We start from the raw sequence: 18962 nt of genomic DNA, 5'->3' as shown, positions 1-18962 counted from the left end.
TTCTCGGGCCGCAGCCCATGGTCATGATTCTTTTTGCCCCCTCTTTTTCCAGGGAGTACTCTTTTCTAATATTTTCTGGGTTTTGGTGCTATTTGTTTATTGTCTCTGGAAACTCCCCCATCATGATCAGAATGTCTAACACGGAACACGGGGAGTGAGGTGTCGGTCGTCTTAACTGCACAGTACTGGCTCGCGCGTCCTCGCATTTTGTCTGGCAAACTGATTTTTGTTTTGTCTCGGTCATCTTCATTGATTGAACTGAGTTTTGTTGTTTCTTATTGTTTGGGTCCTTCGTGTACATGTTACCGGAGGGTTCTCGGGATCATGTTCGGGTTGAATTGGATGGCAGTTGGGACTGCCACAGAAGTACATAGGGTTATCTTTAGGTAGCTGGATCTGGTGTGCCATTGCATGCTGGGATTCTGGAATCAATCTTGGATCCAAGAGTGTCTCTTGATCTGATTTTACAAGGTTTTATTCGAGCTGTATTTGATCTTGTCTAGTAGATTGATGGTTGAAGCAGCTGGCTCATAGTAAGAGATTGTTTTGAATCCATGGATATCATGCACTGTACAGGACTTGTATATCTCATTCAACGGTCTCTAACTACCCTGGTCAATTGCACACCAGACTCCAAATACCATTCAAGTATGCTTGATTCAACCCCACCAAAGATAATGTTTTTTTTTACCCTTTTTACCTCTCAAGGCCAGAGCATGCAAAAGAGAGTCCACACCAAAAGCAAAAGTCCACATACATATGTACTGCAAGTACCTCAAAAATCAGAAACAAAGACTCAATGCTTTAAATAACCAAATGCCAAATCATCTTCTTTTGAGAGATATCGCAAGTATATTGCAAGACACACACAAAAAGATACACATCACACTATTTCCCTATTCCCCATCATGAGCACTATTAATCCGCTTCCACACCTCCGCCTCCACCTCCGCCAACTTCGTCCCCGCCGTCTGTATCCACGCCTTGGCCGTGCCCATCACCCCGGGCTCCTCGTCCGGGAAGATACTCGCCGCACCACCACCGGCTGCACTGGTATTGTGCAGCGGGAGATGCGCAGCGCCTGCAGAGGAAGTAGTAGAGGTGGATGGGTAGAGGGTGGCGTAGGGGGCGGAGGTGGAGTTTGGGATTGAGGGATTGCTTGTTGATATTGTTGTTGTTGCTGTGGATGGAGGTTGGTAGGCGTATGATTGGGTGTATGGTGTCTGCTGCGCAGCAGCTGTAGTAGACGAAACAGGCTCTCCTGCTTTGGGGGGTGGGGGGGATCGATGATGTAGGCGCGGGTGCGAGTGATGCGGTGGGGACTGGTTGTGCGCCGGGTTGGGGGGCAGGCGGAGAGCCAGAGGTTGAGGTTGTTGGGGTTGCGCTGAGGGAGTAAGAAGAATTAGAAGATGTGCCTGGCTGGGGCGGCTGCGCGATGCTCGTTGCTGTTGGAGCTGCGAGGCTCGGTGCTGCGCCGGGCTGGGCAGAGGCAGAGGATGAGTCAACGGGTTGCGCGGTTGTGTAGATGGGTGAGTACGAGGGCGCAGTTGCGGTGGCAGAGGTGGAGGCGGGTTGCGATGGGGTCGCGGTCGCGGAGGCCTCGGTTTCTGTTGCGGTTGCGGGTCCAGGCTGTGAGGTAGAGCCGTGGGTGGTTGCGTCTGTGTTGTTGGAGTTGAGGGGCGCGGACGCGTAGGTTGGGATTCCTGTGGGGCCAGCCATTTTCTTCTGTTCTTTGTCTTGTTTCGAAATGTGGATGTTGGGAGAAGAAGATAGAGGGGAGAAAAAGAAAAAGAGAAAGGGAAAGTTGTCAGTTTACTTTTAAAAGGACAAAGTTGCTTTCAGGGCGCTTGCGGACGTCATGTGTGGGGCTGTTTGCCGCTTCGGTGTGGAGGTACCTCTGACAGGGGTATCTTCTGGGCACGAAACTCATACTGGGAATACCTGGGACAAAAGTACAGACGCATCTAGTAGGTTGGGGACTATTTACGGGAAATCCTCAAAGAAAACAAATATCCCTTACTGTTTGGATTTACACAGGTAGGAAATAGACTCAGCTATAAGAGATGAATAGCCGCTCCCCATTATTACTTCCGCATTCGATCAAGCAAGAGTTGGTCAAATAGTCAAGTACAACTATGTACACTTGTCTATTAAACCGCCACAGCAGTCCTAGGACGATTAAGCATAGTTTTCCGTCTACTAGGACTATATGGTTTTTGCGCTCGCACAGGAAATAAATACGCGGTCAATAATATGAGGTTTGGTGAGAGATACTATCAGGCATCTGTACAAGTGTCATCGCCGTCGATGCCCTGCCTGTGAAACCAAGACCAGTCGAATATATACGGCAGGCCAGCTTTACTGGCTACTATTAATTCCCAAGAGTGTTTACGGAAAAGCAGATCGCTACGTTGAGACATCGCAATAAAAGGAGTACAAATTGAAGAAAAAGAAAGAGTTTGCAGGCAGTAAAATACATCGGGCACAAAAAAGGGGAAGAATCACACCATTCTATGCTTCAAGATCCCCCCGAACCCGTTTCTTGACGCATCTATCTTTTGTTCCCACAACCTCATCTTCCCGCACCCAGTTACACTGGGGCAGGGATTCAACCCCGACTCCAGTATAACTACAGTGGCATGAGATTGACTTTTTTCAGGCAATCATCTACTTGAACTTCTTGCCGAAGAGCAGGAGCTGGACCTGGTCGTAGATGGACAGGACACCAGCACCGGCGACACCACGCAGGATGTTGGCACCGGCACCCTTGAAGAGCGACTTGGTGCCCTCCTTGGCGACGATCTGGCGGGCAGCGTCCATGGAGCTGCTGTACTTGACGGCCTCGCCAGAGGTCATCATCATACGGCGACGGATGGTGTCCAGGGGGTACGAGGCAACACCGGCACCGGTGGTGACGGTCCAGCCGAGCAGGAACGAGGCAAGGAAGCTACCCTCGAGAGGGCCGACCAGGAGGACGGGCTTGATCGAGTCGTACATACCGAAGTACAGACCACGGTAGACGACGATTCCGAGAACGGAGGGACCGAAGCCACGGTAGAGACCGGCAATACCGTCGGAGGCGAGGGTCTTGCGGTAGACGTCAACCAGACCGTTGAACTGACGGTCACCGGTACCCTTGGCGGACTTGGCGTCGTTGGCCAGACGGGTACGGGCGTAGTCAAGGGAGTAGACGAAGAGCAGGGAGGTGGCACCAGCAGCCTGGGTAGCCGTTAGTCGGAGTTTTCAAGCCAGAGATTCAGGAGAATACATACACCGCCGGAGGCCAGGTTGCCCATCATCCACTTGGTGTAGCCATCACGCTCCTTCTTGTAGGAGAACATCGACTTGTAGGTGTCACGGAAGGCGAAGTTCAGGGCCTGGGTGGGGAAGTAACGGATGACGTTGGCGGTGTTACCACGCCACAGGGAGACGACACCCTCGGAGGCGGCGGTACGCTTGAAGCAGTCACCGATGCCGTTGTACTTGCGGTCAAGACGACCGGCCTTGAGCATCTCATCCTATAATAGTCGACATGTTAAACCGTGGTCGGATGTCAAAGCTTTGGCCGCCGATCGACCCGGGCCGAAAAAAATTTTCTTCTCAAACATGTGAATCGCCGGTCGCATCCATTTGTTGGAGCACGCAGTCGAAGCCACCATTGAGAATCTGTATTCTTTTCGATCTGTGTCGATCGGTAGTTGGTGAACAGAATTGACCAACCTGGTTCTGGATCAGGAGCTTGATACGCTCGATGGGGGCAGCAGCGGTCTTGGAGACAGCGGCGGAGACACCACCCACTGCAAACCAGTTAGTATCGTTGCAATCATTGATATTTGCAAGCCAGGGATGAGCAAGGCTTGAATGCTGAATGCATGTCACATACTCATGAAGTCGACAACGAAGCCCTGTGAAAAAACTTCGTTAGCATGGCCAATTCAGCGAGATCGAGGAAGATATGTCTGCTGGCCATTTCTCCTGCGTATTTTGGATTGGATGGATGCTTTGGAATTCACCAAATACCATACCCATGGCACCCATTGCGCGCAGTCGAGATGGCCAGCTCAGCAGAAAAACTTACGGGCATGCCGAACACCGACTTGTCGGCCTGGTTAACGTCACCCTTAGACATTTTGAAGGTTGTGCAAGAGATAAATGCGACAACAAGAAAGAGGGGAGATGGGAAGAAGTGAAAAGGATGGACACTTCACAGGGATGGGAGAGAAGAAAAAAAGAGAAAGCGAGAAGGGGCGGAAGGGGGAAGAAAAATACTGGCCGAAGCGAACGGCAGACGCTAGAGCCCAATCAGGCAGAGCAGGGGGTGAAATTACGCCGTCACGTCCGCCTGCCGATATCTCCCGATGCCCTGGAAAATTCTGCATCGCAGTTATACAGTATAACGGAGGTACTTTAATATTCAAATAATATGTCAAGAAGATAATATTAATATCTATATCATTGAGCTATCCATGGATATTTTATTCTCTCTGTCCTTTCTCTTATTCATCTATACTTATTCTACTGTATCTGGCAGCTTCATGATGACGGTAGTCCCGAGCAACCAAGTAACAGATCCGTATCGTTCGCCGTCCAATGCCGAGCCTCTGCGCCCACACCGGGGCAACCTCCTTTTTCCCTGCCCCGACCACCCGAGTCAACCGGCTTTGTATAAAAAAAAATTTCTCTCTTGCCACCGGTTGCCCCAGACTCTGGCTTCCCGGGGTTGATCCTATTGCTTCTAGATTTTCTGAAGTATTTTGAATACCTCACTTGTGATTAGTGTAGCCTACTCTCCATCCAAATACCTAAATAATTTGCAAATTCCCTTGCTTGGAAAACAGACCTTGTCTGTGGAGGATTAGCTTATAATTTGAGCCTATGCAAATCTATCGGCCAAGAATCCCTATCGTGATTTCAACATGCTATGCTTATACTATGCTTACACGCTTCTCAAGAGACCTTCCAGGACTGAGTTGTCCTGGAAAGAATGACCAGATTTTGTGTAGTATGAGCCATTTTACTGTTGCCCTTGGTGTCTGTCACTGGTACCAATTTGATGGTGGAGGAACTCTGCATGGACCAAGTACCTGGGTACGTGGACAAGGTCAGGGACACTCCAATAATAGCGCAGGCCCACTTTACTTCCGGACCGAAACCAGACAAAGTGACCATGTTATGGCAATTATGGACGCATGGATTAAGCATGGAGGGGAACTTATAGCCAGAAACAAAATCTAGTCATAATAATCATAACAATGTATATTGAACGGGAGTACCTCGAGGAATAGATGCAATAGAGATTCGGTCGCATGGCTGCTTACCCTTTTGGGTGTTCCGGGATGCCCTATCGAGGCAAACGGCAACACTAGTGCAGAAAGAGATTTATTCGAAGTGGTAGGATGGTCTTGAATGGTGGTTCTGTGGTCTGCTGTGGTGCCTGTGTATTTATTCCTTTATTTGGTTATCAACCAGCTAACGACGAGTTGGGCTTCAATCGGTTTATGAGTGCCGATGTATATATCTGACCCATGCAGGATATCCGAGTGGTCTGGCAACAAAGAGACCGTCAAGAATCAGGAGCCTACCCATGAAAATGCATTTATCAAGCGAATCAGAACACGAGCAAAACCTCCATTCGGCGAAAAAATAAACCCAAATTTCTCTAGCTACGCTAAGCTTACCAGGTCTTCGTGCATATAAAAAGGATTATATGAAACTATGGACAATGGCTACATGATCATGTTTGCACTCAGTGCTTCTTCGACCGCTTCCTCTTCTTCCTTGTCCCATCTCCTTCGCGGATGTCGACCTTGGCTTCGTCGGGGGCATCGTCCTTTTCTGCAGCCGGACGCGACGCGTCGCCTCCGTCAAAGGAGAACTTGGGGCCTTCCTCATTGCCAAAGGTGTCCTTGCGCCATTGGCGAAGACGGGCCTTCTTCCCCAGCTTCTTTTGGTCACGCCGTTTCTTTTCATCGTCTCGGAAGGCGGCGAGCTTCTTCAGACCCGCAAACTGGTTGAGCTGCGTGTCGTCCGCCATGAGGATGTCTCGCGCCGTCAAGCCAAAGCTTTGAGGCGAGGTTTCACGGTAGCGGAACTGAGTCGCGTTCTTCTTGGTGGCACCGGGAAGGAGAGTGATATCAAGGTCCAGGTTGCGGTCAACCGCTTCCTCAATACGGAGACGCTCCTTGCGAGCATCGCGCCTCTGCTCGCGTTTCTCCTGGGCCTTGCTCTTCTTCTTGGATCCAGAGGCAGCATCATCATCTTCCTCGCCCTCGGCATCGGAGAGTTCGACCATGGGCCGCACCTCTTCATCTTCAAAGTCTGGCACAAGGTCTTTGATATCGATGTCATCGTCCCACTCGGGTTTCTTGGGGTGCTTCCGCTTTTTGCTTCCTTCGTTGTCACTCTCATTGGCGTCGTCTTCAGCGTAGTATTCCTCCCCAAAGCGCTTTTGCATTTCCTTCTCCCACTCTTTGTCGTCCCATGAATCGTCCAGGAACCGAGACCAGTCCTCGTCCGTGAACTTGGATGCGCGTAGGCCCGCCACCTCTTTAACCTGATTGACCTTGTTCTGGAGTTCCTCGACTTTCAGTTTACGTAGACGATTCTTTTCCGTCTCCCGCTCTTTCTTCTCTTCCTCCTTCTGCTGGCGCTCGGCATCACGAGCCTTCTTCCGCGAGCTCTTTTCCTCTCGACGAACAGAGAGCTTGTTGGTGGAATCACGGGCATGGGTGACGATTTTCTCGTTGAGCTTGCTGGGATCTTCGAAACGGAAGTTGTACGCCTCCTCAAAGGCATCGGCTCGGTCCACCTCTTCATCGTCATCTGATTCAAACGGGTGGAGTTCTGGTCGATCCGTGGGAATCCACGCGCGAGAGGACATGAAATTGGACAAGAAGTTCTCGGGGTCCTTCTCCGCATTCTCGATGTCCAGATTGACCTCGGGCTTCGGCGCTGAAGTCTTCTCCTGGCCAGGTTTGCGAACCAGAAAGTCATCGTCGGCATCTTCCATCTCTTCATCTCCCGACTTCTCCTCGCCTGTCGCCGCATGCATCTCTTTGACAAGGGCATTCTTCAAGTCGGCTTGCTCTTCTGCAAAGGTCTTGGGGGCTTCTTCTTCGTCGGCCGGGTTGACCCCACTCAGCAGGTTCTCGCGATGATAGTCCCGCAGCGTCATCGGCTTTTCCTTCTTGTCCTTGACCTCGGGATTGGCGTCGTCCGGCTTGGTGTAGAACGTAACATTTTGATCGTACACCCGCGGGTCCTTGGATCGAATGGCTTTCAGGGTCGCCATGATCTCGGCATCAACAGCCTCCGTCGCCAGCTCTCCATCCTCATCTTCCTCTTCATCAGAAGAGGACTCGTCCGAGCCTTCGGGGGCATCATCGTTCGCTTGGCGTTTCCCCAGACCAGATGATTTGCCATATTTGGCTTCCACTGTTACACCGATGAATGTTAGTAGTTTGTAATAAAGACAAATGCAGGCCATACATACACTTTTGCACCTCTTCTCTCTTCTTGTTATACTCGAATCGGCGGGCGAACTCCTCATTGATTTTGAACTCGGAGTTAGGTGACTGCTTGCCCAGGGGAACTCCTCCAGCAGCATCACCAGAGTCGCTGGAGCTGTCTTCATCCAGCAGCTTCCGCATCTTTTTTGATGGAGGCTCCATTGCTGTCAAGTGTACTGTATTAAGATCGCTGGTTGCGCAGAGAAATGCTGGGCCGGCAGAAAGAAAAAAATTCACCGACCGCCTTTGGGAGGGCCTGCCTTGTGGCGCCTGGTTTCTCAGGCATTACAAGCGTACTGACGTCGCCAATCACTTTAGTCCAGCTTTAGTCCAGACCGTTGCAGCGCTTTCTGGCTTGACCGGCTACACGTGGGCGCCCTTCAAGCTCCCCTGGAAATTCAATCGGATTTCGAATAATATTTTAACGTCGCGTGTATCTGAAGTTTGCGGACTCTTTACGCCTCGACTATCCTTTCGTTCGCGTCGGGTGTATGGCTGGAGGCATGCACTAGATGTCGACTCAAGCACACACCTCATTACCCCAGGTCGGGAAGCTGGTGAGCGTCGTGTAAGTGTGGAAGTGCTCGGCTACCCGACGGTTCATGCTGATTTTGGCCGCGATTCCCAGCCCCGTCGGCCTCAAGGAAGCTGCTCTCGATTCCCCAACCTTCCGCGCCACCACCCTCCACTTCTGCGACCAGATCGAGTTTCTTGAAAAATGGCTGGACGGATACGCCAAGGCCGCGACAAAGGTTACCTCTGAGCTGATGACATTGGAGAGTGTTGTGGGAAACTTTCTTTCCTACTCCACACATCCCCTTGTCGTCTCGGAAGCGGTTGTTGATCATGACTATACCTTGTTGGCGATGAGGAGGTGCGGAGACGGTTCCAAGGATCTATGGGGCGGGTTGGTCAACAGCACTAAGAAGCTGGAGTCTTTGATCGCCGAACCCATCCGGACGTTCATCCATGAGGACTTGCGGCATTTCAAGGTAAGCACGGAACACGGAACACGGATGCGTGGCAAGTGGGCATTATTGACCGATACCGCTGTAGGAAACTCGACGTGCCCTCGAACACGCCCAGAAGCAGTATGATTACATGCAAGCTCGATATTCATCGCAGTCCAAATCCAAGGACAGCTCGGCCCTGAGAGAAGAAGCGTTTCAGCTCCATGAGGCCCGCAAGGCCTATATTAAAGCTTCCATGGACTTCTCGGTGCAAGCTCCCCAGCTCCGCAATGCTCTCGACAGACTCTTGGTCCGGATCTCCTTTGATCAGTGGCGAGAGTTCCGGTCATTCCACAATAATAATAGCACTACTTTCTCGAAATGGGCACATGAGATGGATCGAATCAAGGGCTGGATCCATGAGATGGAATCGAGTGAAAGATCATCCAAACGAGAACTCCTCTCTACTCGGGTGCAAATCGAGGAGGCCGCGGAGATGGTGGCTCGACCGTCTCGTGAGTTAGAGGACTATTCGATCTCGACTGTCCCTTACCTCGGGTCTCGCCCTATATCCGCACTCAATGTGGCCAAGGATGTGAGACCAGAAAAGCAAGGCTGGTTGAACTTGCGAACGCTGTCAGGAAAGCCGACTCGCACAGTGTGGGTGCGGCGATGGGCATTCTTGAAACACGGTATATTCGGATGCCTTGTGCAAGGCACACGTACCGGTGGTGTCGAGGAAAGCGAGCGCATTGGCGTATTGCTCTGCAGTGTTCGTCCTGCTTTTCAAGAGGAGCGTCGGTTTTGCTTCCAAGTGAAGACCAAGAACAACAACATTGTGTTGCAAACAGAAACTCAAAAGGAGCTGATGGAGTGGATCGGCGCTTTTGAGGCTGCCAAGCAGAAAGCGTTGGAAAACCCGGCAAGCACAGATCTATCCATCTCTGGGAAAGTCACCGTCCAAGACCCTGCCTTCTCCATCTCTCAGCCGCCGGCCCCCGAGTTCGCCGCGGATCCGGCTGACTCACTTACTCCCCATACACATGACGAGCCAAGCTCTTCGACAGAACGTAGTCAAACCCTTCCTGTGCCAGAGCGCGATGGTCTGGCTTTCCGAAACAGCACTGACATCGGCAACGGCAAAAGAGGCGGGATGGAAAGTGAAAGTTCCACGAGAGAGCACACGTCCAGAATCATCCAGAAATTGGATCTTCATCGCAAGTCGAATAACGCACCCCCATCATCTCCCTCCATTCCCGGTCCTGCTGGTGGTATAGCCAGTCTCATCTCTGCCAGCCATAATATCCTCCCTTATGCTGGCACTGCTGCTGTCAACGCAGCAGAGAATGGCAACCGAGGTCGCAGCCTGAGCAATATCGATGAGCCCGGCTCAAGCCTTGCTCCTCCAACACTGGCCAACCCTCCCGCTCCCACTAGCATGAGCAAGGCAGCCGTGGTCGTGAACAGTGAAAGAGGCATTGGATTAGGACTCGTGGACAGCACGGGTGGAATGCCTAGCGGTATGATGGCAAACTTGTGGGGTAGTTCAAACTGGGGCTTTATGAACAAACTTCAGCGTGAACGCCTCCAGCAGGCCAACGAAGAGCATGACTTATTAGAAGGAAGGCCCTCTTCTATCATGAGCGACTCCTCCAAAGAGACGATAACCCCACAGACAGATCTATCTGGCACATCGCCGGCATCTCGTCAGCCATCAGGTCCCCGCCACAGGCAGACCGTCAGTCTTGATGGGGATCAATCGAAAATCCAGCGTGCCGCGCTGGGGATTGCACATGAGTATCCTAGCTACTATCCCCAGCAGCTGAGAATCCAGGATGCTCAGTTCCGGCTGCTCTTCCCTGATGTCAAAAGGGAGGAGGCGCTGGTTTTGGTATTCAGGGCCACCTGGAGCCCGAATGACCAGCAAGAGTTCCCTGGCAGAGCTTATGTCACAACCCGAAATGTGTACTTTTACAGCCACCATTTCGGCCTGGTTTTGACTACGAGTGTCTCTCTGGACAGTATCAAAGAAGTGACGGCGGCCCCTGGACGGGACTGTGATTTCCTCTTCCTCCACACCATCCCACCTCTCGGGAGCGATACCCCTGGCAGAGTGACGATCAAGACCTTCCTCGAGCCCCTCCGGGTTCTCCAAAAGCGATTGAACTTTTTGATTCAGGGCTCCATCGCCGTCGAGCCGATGACTCTGGAAGCTGTTATTAAATCGCTGATCAAGATGGACACGGGAACTCCAACTCGGCAGTCCAGTGCGGACAGCTGGGAGGATGTCTCCTCTGGGTTTGCGGACATCAAATACGATGGAGGCCAGCCCGCTGCCCGCGGAAAGGATATCCGGGCTCCCATTTATATTGATAAGGATCTTGATCTGGATGGAGGAAAGGCTGGTCGGGCACGGGATATGCCGAAATTCAGACTGCCTACCCAGCCAGTCGAGTATGTGCCACAAGGCGACCTGGTTCTGTCGACCGAGCGAGTGTTCGACGTTAGCCCCAAGGCATTGTTCCACATTCTATTTGGTGACAAGAGTGCTGTGTGGCAGCTTTTGTTGCACGAGAGACAAGCTCGAGGTAGGTCAAGACGTGTTGATCAACAATTTGTGCATGGCTAACCCATTATCTAGACATCAAGCAGGGTCCTTGGGCTAGCACAGAATCACAACATCTGAGACGAGACTTCCACTATCAGATTGACATGCCGGATTTTTTCGGTGAGCATCATCCCTCAGAATGTCGTGTGAAGTGGTTATTGACTAATCTTTTGTAGGCCGAACTCAACCGAACACAATATCGGATTATCAGATCATCGACGTACTCAATGATCATCTGTGCTACGTGATCACCGATAAGAAAACCCCCTGGCATCTTCCATTCCGGCGATCCTTCCGGCTGGTCAGCAAGGTCGTGATCACGTTTGTGGCCAAGTCGAAGAGTAAGCTCGCTGTCTATACAAAGGTCGAGTGGCTATGGTCTCCTCACGGCCTCAAGAGTAAGTTTCTTTTTTCCACTAGAATAAAAAAACGTGATTCTAACATTACTAGACATTATCGACAGCAAAGCAAGTCAGGACCTTGAGGACGACGCGTTGGATCTAATTGACTTGGTGAGTGACCAAGTGCGCCGCCTTGGAGGACACAGCCGCACGAAGAAGGCCATTACGATCTTCGGCCATGTTGGCCGCCAGAGTCACGTTTCTCACTTTACCGGTGCCGGTGGCAATCTGAAGCTGGAATCCCACAAGCCTCGGATCCAGCGGACCATGCCTCAGCTCCTTATCGAGACATTCTTGTCTCTACTGGAAAGCACGGTTTCGCTACTAATGCTGTCGACGTTCGATCTTGTCCGATGGTCCTGGAAGACCGTGAGTGCCCACAAGGTGATATTGATTCTGCTGGCTACCAGCTTTCTCATGAACGGATTTTACTCGTCCCGAGATGGCTGGGACTGGTGGCACGAGCGACATGCCAGCAACTTTATGGCTCGGCTCGGGGTCCAGCCGGATCTCGTTATGGGCAAAGCTATTTACATGCGAGACATCGACGAGGCAATTGCAAACACCACCATCTGGCCCGACACCGGCAATGCTAGTGATTGTTTCGCCACGTTCCACGAGCAGACTACGCGGTTCGCTGAAATGCCTCTGTCTCTCAGCACCCTCGGTTCCCGGGATGCCATGGCCAAGAGCGCGGCTAAACGATTCCACCAAACCCGCGAACGCCTTGGCCTGTACCGACACAACCTGTTGGTCGCGCTGCGCGTCGTCAACAGCATCGAGAAAGAGGTCGTTCAGACCGAATGGGAGCGGTGGCTGCGCGAGGAGGTTAGGCGCTGTCGCCAAGTCGAGATCCTCCTCGGTACCGACGCTGGAGAGGACGATTTGAACCTGAAGGCTGGCCGCTTGGCACAGGCTGAGCGTGTCTTCGCCGAACACGCAGATAATGTGAAACAGTGGTACGAGGGATACTGCTCCAGTTGTCGAAAGGAGCAGGAACATGCCAAGGAGAATGGCCGTGGAAATCTGATTGCTTGAGCTTCTTGCGACAAAAGCTCAACTTCGCTTGCAACCACCTGTTTTTCTTTTTCTCTTTTCCAGAAAAAGTTCGACCTTCTGAACCGCCATCTAGCGTTTTTGTCTTGTGTTTTGCGCCCAACTCTATACCCGGTGGTCCGTATTCGATATGCAGGGAGTTTTGCCTTCTTGTGGATATTTCAGCGTATTCATGCAAGCAGGCTGATTCTTTTTTTTTTGCTTTCGTTTTTAACTGATATCTTGACCAGCAATGGACACATGCCATAGCTCTCAGGCTCTCTCCCACGGGGTGTTGTTTTCGTATGGCGCATATATAGGATATCATCCGTAAGGCTCGTAGTTGAAAAGTCATGCTCGAACAGACAACTTAGTTCTGTCGAGGTTTGACTTCACCCTCCTGCACAACATAGTACACAACAGTTCCCTCGCCGCCCAAGCCTCTATCCACCATGGCCAGCAGCAACCTCTTCCCACCCCACTCCCCCGTCGCGCGCACTTGCTCCTTCTTGTAATAGTATTCCGCCAATTTGCTCGCCTTGTCGGGATCCACACTTTGTTCTGTCCTCGACTCGGCTCCATCGTCCGTAACTCTGATCTCGGCGAGCGAGTCGAAGACCGCAGCCATACGGTGCAGACTCCATGGCTGGCCCTGTGCAGTGGGGATTACAAAGAGCCGCTCTTGGCGCAGGTCGTCGTCGTGCAGACCCTTTTCCAGCATGTAGAGCTGCTCGTCCGGGTGCGTGTAGACGCGGTGCGGGGGGATGCCGGAGATCAGGGAGGTCGGGAGAATGTTGTTATTCTTTTGGGTTGTCGAGTCTAATGGAGAGCCATGAGGTATTGTTCCTGGAGCCTTTGGTGTATTGATATGTGCGGGGAGGTCATGGATCTGGAGAGATGTCCAGAGGTGCTGGTGTCGCAGATTGTGCAGGATTTGGATTGTGGTTGCGGCGAGCGGGTTCTCGGATGCTGAGGCGGCGGAGATGAGCTGGCTGAGCGAGGACAGCTTGGGCGGTGCTGGGTCTTCTTGTGTGCTTGGCATTATGGGGGTTATTTTGAGCGGGTTATAGCTTTGAAAAGACGAAGGCGGCACCGGCGAGAAGCTTGCGATATTATGGCAATTGCGGCAGAGCCGGGATCGTCGAGGGTTCACCGCCTGCTATATCGGATTGATTATCTACACCGCTTGCTATTTTAGGCTATCCAGTATGTTGTCTTAAAGCCATGTCTATACATGAGCTCAATTTACTCTAATATTTAACGTAGCATGCTATAGGAAAACAATTGGTAAAGATTCAAGGCTCAAGATAGTATCAAAGTAGAAGTGTGGGGCGGGCGATCAATCGATAAGCGTGAACTGCCGAAGACAACACATGGCATCATCGTACTTTTTTTTATTATTTTGATTTGCTTTGTTGATTTGTTCATTGCGCTCCGGGCCCTGTCGACATTTCTTAGCCAGCACGAGGTCCGTTAATCCCTTCGTTTATTTAATCCGAACTTGTTCTCTCAAGTTCCCGAGTCTCGCAATCAGACCACGTCCAGCTCGTCGCAATGGGACGACAAAAGCAAGCAACGCCGCTCCAGCGCTCTCCCTCGTCGCAGTTAATGCACATGCCGCCAAACGATGGAGAGCCCCAAAAAGCGGCTAATGGAAGCGCAACTGGAAAAACCAGTGCCAATGGCAGCGCATCAGAGAAAGCATCCGCAGCGCTCGAGGCTGTCGCCGACACTCCGGGGTTGATGCAGCTTTTGATCTGCGTTCTCGGGATCTACGCTGCGTTGTAAGTGTATACGCCGAATATCTAGAACAACGTGTATAACTAACAGAGAACACTCAATAGCCTCTCGTGGGGTGTCCTCCAAGAAGCGATCACAACAACAAGCTATCCCATCCGCCCAGCAACAGCCGCCGAACCTAACCCGCCGACGGAGCGATTCACCTACTCGCTCGTGCTGAACACGATCCAGTCCTCGTTCGCGGCCATCACCGGCTTTGCTTATCTCTTCTTTTCCACTCCGAGGGGGCAGAATGTGCCGGCGGTGTTCCCGACGCGCCAGATTCTCTTCCCATTGCTCCTGGTCAGCATCTCCTCGTCGCTCGCGTCACCGTTTGGGTACGCCAGTCTGGTGCACATCGACTACCTCACCTTCATCCTGGCCAAATCCTGCAAGCTGCTCCCGGTCATGCTCCTGCACCTGACCATCTTTCGGAAGCGATACCCGCTGTACAAGTACGGCGTGGTGCTGCTGGTTACCCTGGGCGTGGCCACGTTCACGCTGCACCACCCGGGCACGAGCAAGAAAGTCGCCGCGGCCGCGGCAAAGGACCAGTCCGGGTCCTCGATGTGGGGCATCTTCCTGCTGTCCATCAATCTTCTCCTCGACGGCCTCACCAACACCACACAGGACCATGTGTTCTCGTCCCCGAATCGCTACACCCGCTTCTCCGGGCCTCAGATGATGGTCGCGCAGAACGTCCTGTCCACCGTGCTGACGACCGCCTACCTCGTCGTGATGCCGCATCTGTCGCAGAGCGGCGTGCTGCACAACCTCCTGCCCTTCCCGATCCCCCCTCCACCGAGACCGAGCTGTTATCGGCCATCTCGTTCCTCCAGCGCCACCCCGAGGCCCTGAAGAATGTTCTGGGTTTCGCGACATGCGGCGCCGTCGGCCAGCTCTTCATCTTCTATACCCTGTCGCGCTTCTCGTCCCTGCTGCTGGTCACTGTCACCGTCACGCGCAAGATGCTGACCATGCTTCTGAGCGTGTTCTGGTTCGGACACTCCTTATCGGCGGGTCAGTGGCTGGGTATCGGCCTGGTATTTGGCGGCATTGGTGCCGAGGCTGTGGTGCAGCGCCAGGAGAAGAAGGCCAAGGAGCGGGCAAAGGCTGAGAGTGCTAAAAAGGCCTTGTAAGAGTTGGATTGGTTGGTGTTGACTGGTTTTGTGCCTATAGTTAAATATACAGCATTCCAAGCATTGCTTGTAGAGCTACAATAAAGAATATGAGCATTAGATGAAAGTGCATCTATGGATTTCGTATTGATCCCTTCTCATTTCCGCCCTTCCACCATGATGATGTGATACCCAAACCCCGTCTTGACCTCTACGTACTTGGGATTCCCCGTCGTACTGGGCTCCAGCTCATACGCAGCCTTTTCGAACGTGCCATCCAAACTGCCTCGCGTCTTCCACCCGAGCGAGCCTCCTGCGAGGAATAAGTTAGTTGAAGGCCATCATATATACAACTTGCAAGGAATAGCTTGCAAGAAATAGCAGTAAGCAGTAGAAAAGATAAATCTTGGAACATACCCTGTCTTGCCTTATCCTCCGAGAAATCGCGAGCCACCTCGTCGAACTTGGCCCCGTTGCGCAGTTTCTCCAGCGCCTCTTCTTTCTTGGAGTGCTTCTCACACTGGCAAAGAAACCTTAGCATGAAAATTTTCATACTATCCGGGGAGCAGTCATACAAGAATATGTCGCACGTTGAGCGCATTCGCTGCTTTCAATCCTCCCTTCCCGCCTTTGCCTTTGCCCGTGTCATCGGCGGCTTCTTTGCCTTTGCCCTTGCCGGCTTTCTTGTCGCCGCCCTTGGCGTTGTTCTTGGGTGCCATTGTAAGCCGAGGAGATGCAATGTAGTATGATATATGTGGCTATCCCACTGGAGGGCGGATCTTGAAACTCGCGGGATTCTTTCTGATGATGTGGGGCTGGCATGTGTGGCGGTCTCAGGTTGGGCGTGACGTGACTTGGTTGATGTTGCTGTTCTCTCATTCTCTTCTTCTCTTCTTCTCTCTTTATCACTTTATGGGATTGGCGATGGGCTTTGATCTTGGGATTGATTCTCTAGGTGTATTGGAGCGCTGACCCGAGCCTGGCTTTGTGCAAGTCATTGTTTCTGGATGCTTGTCGCCTTGTTGATACGGGCCGATCTCTTTTGTCCATCGGCCTTCTTTCCAGAAACACGCATGAGATGAATCGGTCTAAGCACTGAGCAGGGCAATCGAGATGTTGGGTTCAACGGGTGGACAGACGGAATTCAACCTCGAAGCAGCGCGTATCTCTGCTCTACCGGCGGATGCATTCTATATATCGAACTTTCTCAGCGAGGACGAGGAGAGATGGCTTTTACAGAAAGTGAGTTCCCCTGGCTGCTATCTTTCCTTTCTTTTCTTGCTTTATCGCAAGGGAATACACGCAATTGAACCAATTCTTTCTCATTTCAGACCTTCCCGCTCACTGCCTGCATCTAGGTGACATCGGCGCCTCTCCCACGCTGGACACAGCTTTCGCGCCGCCGACTCCAGACCTGGCCGTCGGCACTCACCAAAACCAATACGCTGCTTGCGTCTCCGCTGCCTGGATGGCTGGTTTCTCCGATCATCGAGCCGCGATTCAAATCACTGGGAATCTTCGAGGACGCGCCGCACGGCGCACCAAACCATGTGCTGGTAAACGAGTACCAACCAGGCCAGGGATCATGCCGCACGAGGACGGCGCCGCCTATTACCCACTCGTGGCAACCGTGAGTCTTGGAGCACCAATTGTGCTCGACCTGCATGCAAAACAGACCCAAGATCATAGTCAAACCAGCGCAGACGATGGCATGGAAGAAAGCGAGGCACTAGCCGAGACATCTCGGACTAACCAAGCTCCCCAGTTCCGGATCTTGCAGGAAAGACGAAGTCTGCTGATTACGAGGGGCAAGCTTTATACTGATTTTCTGCATGGTATTGCCGAGACGACCACGGATGCCCATCTGGATGCGCAATCTATCTGCAACTGGGATCTCCTGCGAGAGATAAATCCGTATCAGGATGGCTGTTACCAACGCGAGACGAGGACTAGCCTCACGTACCGAGACGTGCTCAAGGTCGCCAAGATGGGAAATACGATGAAGTTTCTGGGCGGGAGATGACCCGAGCGTCGAGCAAACAATCCCGCAGAGTTCTTTGTTAGTAGATCCCGGGAATCATCAGCCACCATCCCTGCACCGCATCTTTGCCGAACTTTTCTGTATACCACTGCCGGGTGGTTCGAGCCGTCAGGCCGAGATTGACCGCCACGAAGACGAAACACGCTAGAAGCGTCTTGTTGACGATTTGGCCCGGCGGTGCGGCTACCAGCGCCAGAGAAAGGTAGATGACGCATTCAGCTCCGTAGTGAGGGCACACGACTCCGCGAAACATGGGATGGTCTGGGACGGTGTATTTCTTCAGCGAAAAGAGATAGTGATGGCAGTCATGCTGCAGACCAGACGCGATCAGGAAGAGCGGGACACAGAGAAAGGTGCGCAGCTTTGGGGCGTTGGTCATTTGTACGTGTTCCAGGGTGAGATCCTCCGTCAACAAGGTCCCTGGCATAAAAACGTGAGTAGCTCGGTCTCGCTCTCAGTCGCAGATGACTCCTTACCTGACCCTTCGATCCAGATCGCAACCCCTGTGGCTAGGTAAAACCCGATGCCCAGCAACCAATGGACAAACCACATTTGAGACGACGAGGGTTTCGAGAATGTCAACGACTCCCATAGCCTCCTCGCGCCCTGCATTGCCAGCAATATCCAACAGACCAACGTCTGGTTTAGAGACATCGACTGCTGCTGATGCTCAAGGCTGAGTCGCGATGCGATTGCTTGGAACACAGAACCACGGGAGAACAGCTGCAACGCCCAGAATGCCGACGACAGAACCGACGCGATGTAAAACTGGGCGAAGTAGCTGTGTGGCACGCGCCATGTTGCGAGGTAGTCGAGAAGACCCGACGTCACAGAAGGCTGGGAGGGGGAACCGAAGCCGGTCGAGGTCGCACGCGGACCATACACGAGGAAGCGGGAGCGCAGGGAGCCCGGGATGCTGACGGAGAGCGTCTGTACCGGTTGCCTTGTCAGTGGCCATTGGCTCACACCACAGGGAAGGCGACACCTACCGTGGCAGCAGCCAAGACATAAAAGGTGCGCAGAGCGTCCACGGCATCCATGCCCGTGGCCTCGAGGACACAATCAACGCGATGGGCAATGAAATCCATGGTCAATCCGATACTTGCACATGCGTGGATTAGCACAAGGTGGCTTGTGTTTTTGAGGAGACCCGCAGCTCAGCTCTCCGCCATTTCCGGACCCAAGCCATGACCTCTGATCTCCCCAGGGTTCATTATTGTCTCTCTATTTTTGTCAAGCTTATGAATGTGGCTGAGAGTCTAAATGAGTTTAATCTCGATTCGATGCTCCTCGAAAACGATTCCGCGCCGATAAGCTGAATGGCCGCAAGCAGACGATCGCCACTGAAGTGGAGTCGCAGTTTGCAGACTTTGCACGTCGTGATGGAAAGGGGGGAACGCCAACGGGAAGGAGATGGTGGTCTTTCCAGATTCACAGGGAGACAAGAGGGAGCGTTGAAGCGTAGAGAATCCAGGAGATAGACACGAAGGAGGGAGCAGCAAAGACAGGCATTTTGTAGAAG

General features: G+C 52.4%; 9 protein-coding genes across 9 annotated transcripts; 3 read left to right on the top strand and 6 right to left on the bottom strand.

Annotated features, from left to right (window-relative positions):
- Positions 1–918: 918 nt before the first annotated feature.
- NUU61_009200 (uncharacterized protein) lies at positions 919–1719 on the bottom strand (the record flags this gene model as incomplete). The annotated part of the gene is made up of 1 exon (XM_056659725.1): positions 919–1719. The coding sequence occupies one exon, from the start codon at positions 1717–1719 to the stop codon at positions 919–921; it is 801 nt and encodes a 266-aa protein (XP_056508018.1).
- A 948-nt stretch (positions 1720–2667) lies between these two features.
- On the bottom strand, positions 2668–4129 carry NUU61_009199 (putative mitochondrial ADP,ATP carrier protein (Ant); the record flags this gene model as incomplete). The annotated part of the gene is made up of 5 exons (XM_056659724.1): positions 2668–3219; positions 3273–3518; positions 3721–3797; positions 3884–3905; positions 4079–4129. 5 exons carry the CDS (start codon positions 4127–4129, stop codon positions 2668–2670), a joined length of 948 nt encoding a protein of 315 aa, XP_056508017.1.
- A 1617-nt stretch (positions 4130–5746) lies between these two features.
- Positions 5747–7670, bottom strand: NUU61_009198 (KRI1 family protein; the record flags this gene model as incomplete). Its single annotated transcript, XM_056659723.1, has 2 exons — positions 5747–7434; positions 7493–7670. 2 exons carry the CDS (start codon positions 7668–7670, stop codon positions 5747–5749), a joined length of 1866 nt encoding a protein of 621 aa, XP_056508016.1.
- Positions 7671–8020: 350 nt separating this feature from the next.
- NUU61_009197 (uncharacterized protein) lies at positions 8021–12505 on the top strand (the record flags this gene model as incomplete). The annotated part of the gene is made up of 6 exons (XM_056659722.1): positions 8021–8076; positions 8137–8500; positions 8565–11046; positions 11100–11186; positions 11243–11464; positions 11517–12505. 6 exons carry the CDS (start codon positions 8021–8023, stop codon positions 12503–12505), a joined length of 4200 nt encoding a protein of 1399 aa, XP_056508015.1.
- Positions 12506–12872: 367 nt separating this feature from the next.
- Positions 12873–13544, bottom strand: NUU61_009196 (uncharacterized protein; the record flags this gene model as incomplete). Its single annotated transcript, XM_056659721.1, has 1 exon — positions 12873–13544. The coding sequence occupies one exon, from the start codon at positions 13542–13544 to the stop codon at positions 12873–12875; it is 672 nt and encodes a 223-aa protein (XP_056508014.1).
- Positions 13545–14056: 512 nt separating this feature from the next.
- On the top strand, positions 14057–15420 carry NUU61_009195 (UDP-galactose transporter HUT1; the record flags this gene model as incomplete). The annotated part of the gene is made up of 3 exons (XM_056659720.1): positions 14057–14286; positions 14347–15043; positions 15088–15420. The coding sequence occupies 3 exons, from the start codon at positions 14057–14059 to the stop codon at positions 15418–15420; spliced, it is 1260 nt and encodes a 419-aa protein (XP_056508013.1).
- A 137-nt stretch (positions 15421–15557) lies between these two features.
- On the bottom strand, positions 15558–16118 carry NUU61_009194 (peptidylprolyl isomerase; the record flags this gene model as incomplete). Its single annotated transcript, XM_056659719.1, has 3 exons — positions 15558–15712; positions 15817–15919; positions 15975–16118. The coding sequence occupies 3 exons, from the start codon at positions 16116–16118 to the stop codon at positions 15558–15560; spliced, it is 402 nt and encodes a 133-aa protein (XP_056508012.1).
- A 394-nt stretch (positions 16119–16512) lies between these two features.
- Positions 16513–17422, top strand: NUU61_009193 (uncharacterized protein; the record flags this gene model as incomplete). Its single annotated transcript, XM_056659718.1, has 3 exons — positions 16513–16641; positions 16758–17029; positions 17089–17422. 3 exons carry the CDS (start codon positions 16513–16515, stop codon positions 17420–17422), a joined length of 735 nt encoding a protein of 244 aa, XP_056508011.1.
- Positions 17423–17459: 37 nt separating this feature from the next.
- NUU61_009192 (putative 3-oxo-5-alpha-steroid 4-dehydrogenase) lies at positions 17460–18528 on the bottom strand (the record flags this gene model as incomplete). The annotated part of the gene is made up of 3 exons (XM_056659717.1): positions 17460–17860; positions 17917–18370; positions 18430–18528. 3 exons carry the CDS (start codon positions 18526–18528, stop codon positions 17460–17462), a joined length of 954 nt encoding a protein of 317 aa, XP_056508010.1.
- Positions 18529–18962: the final 434 nt, after the last annotated feature.

The sequence above is a fragment of the Penicillium alfredii genome (genome assembly GCF_028826965.1).
Source record: "Penicillium alfredii strain IBT 34128 chromosome Unknown utg000011l_segment0_segment0, whole genome shotgun sequence".
Classification (NCBI taxonomy): Eukaryota; Fungi; Ascomycota; class Eurotiomycetes; order Eurotiales; family Aspergillaceae; genus Penicillium; species Penicillium alfredii.
This window is presented reverse-complemented; position numbering and strand designations above follow the sequence as displayed.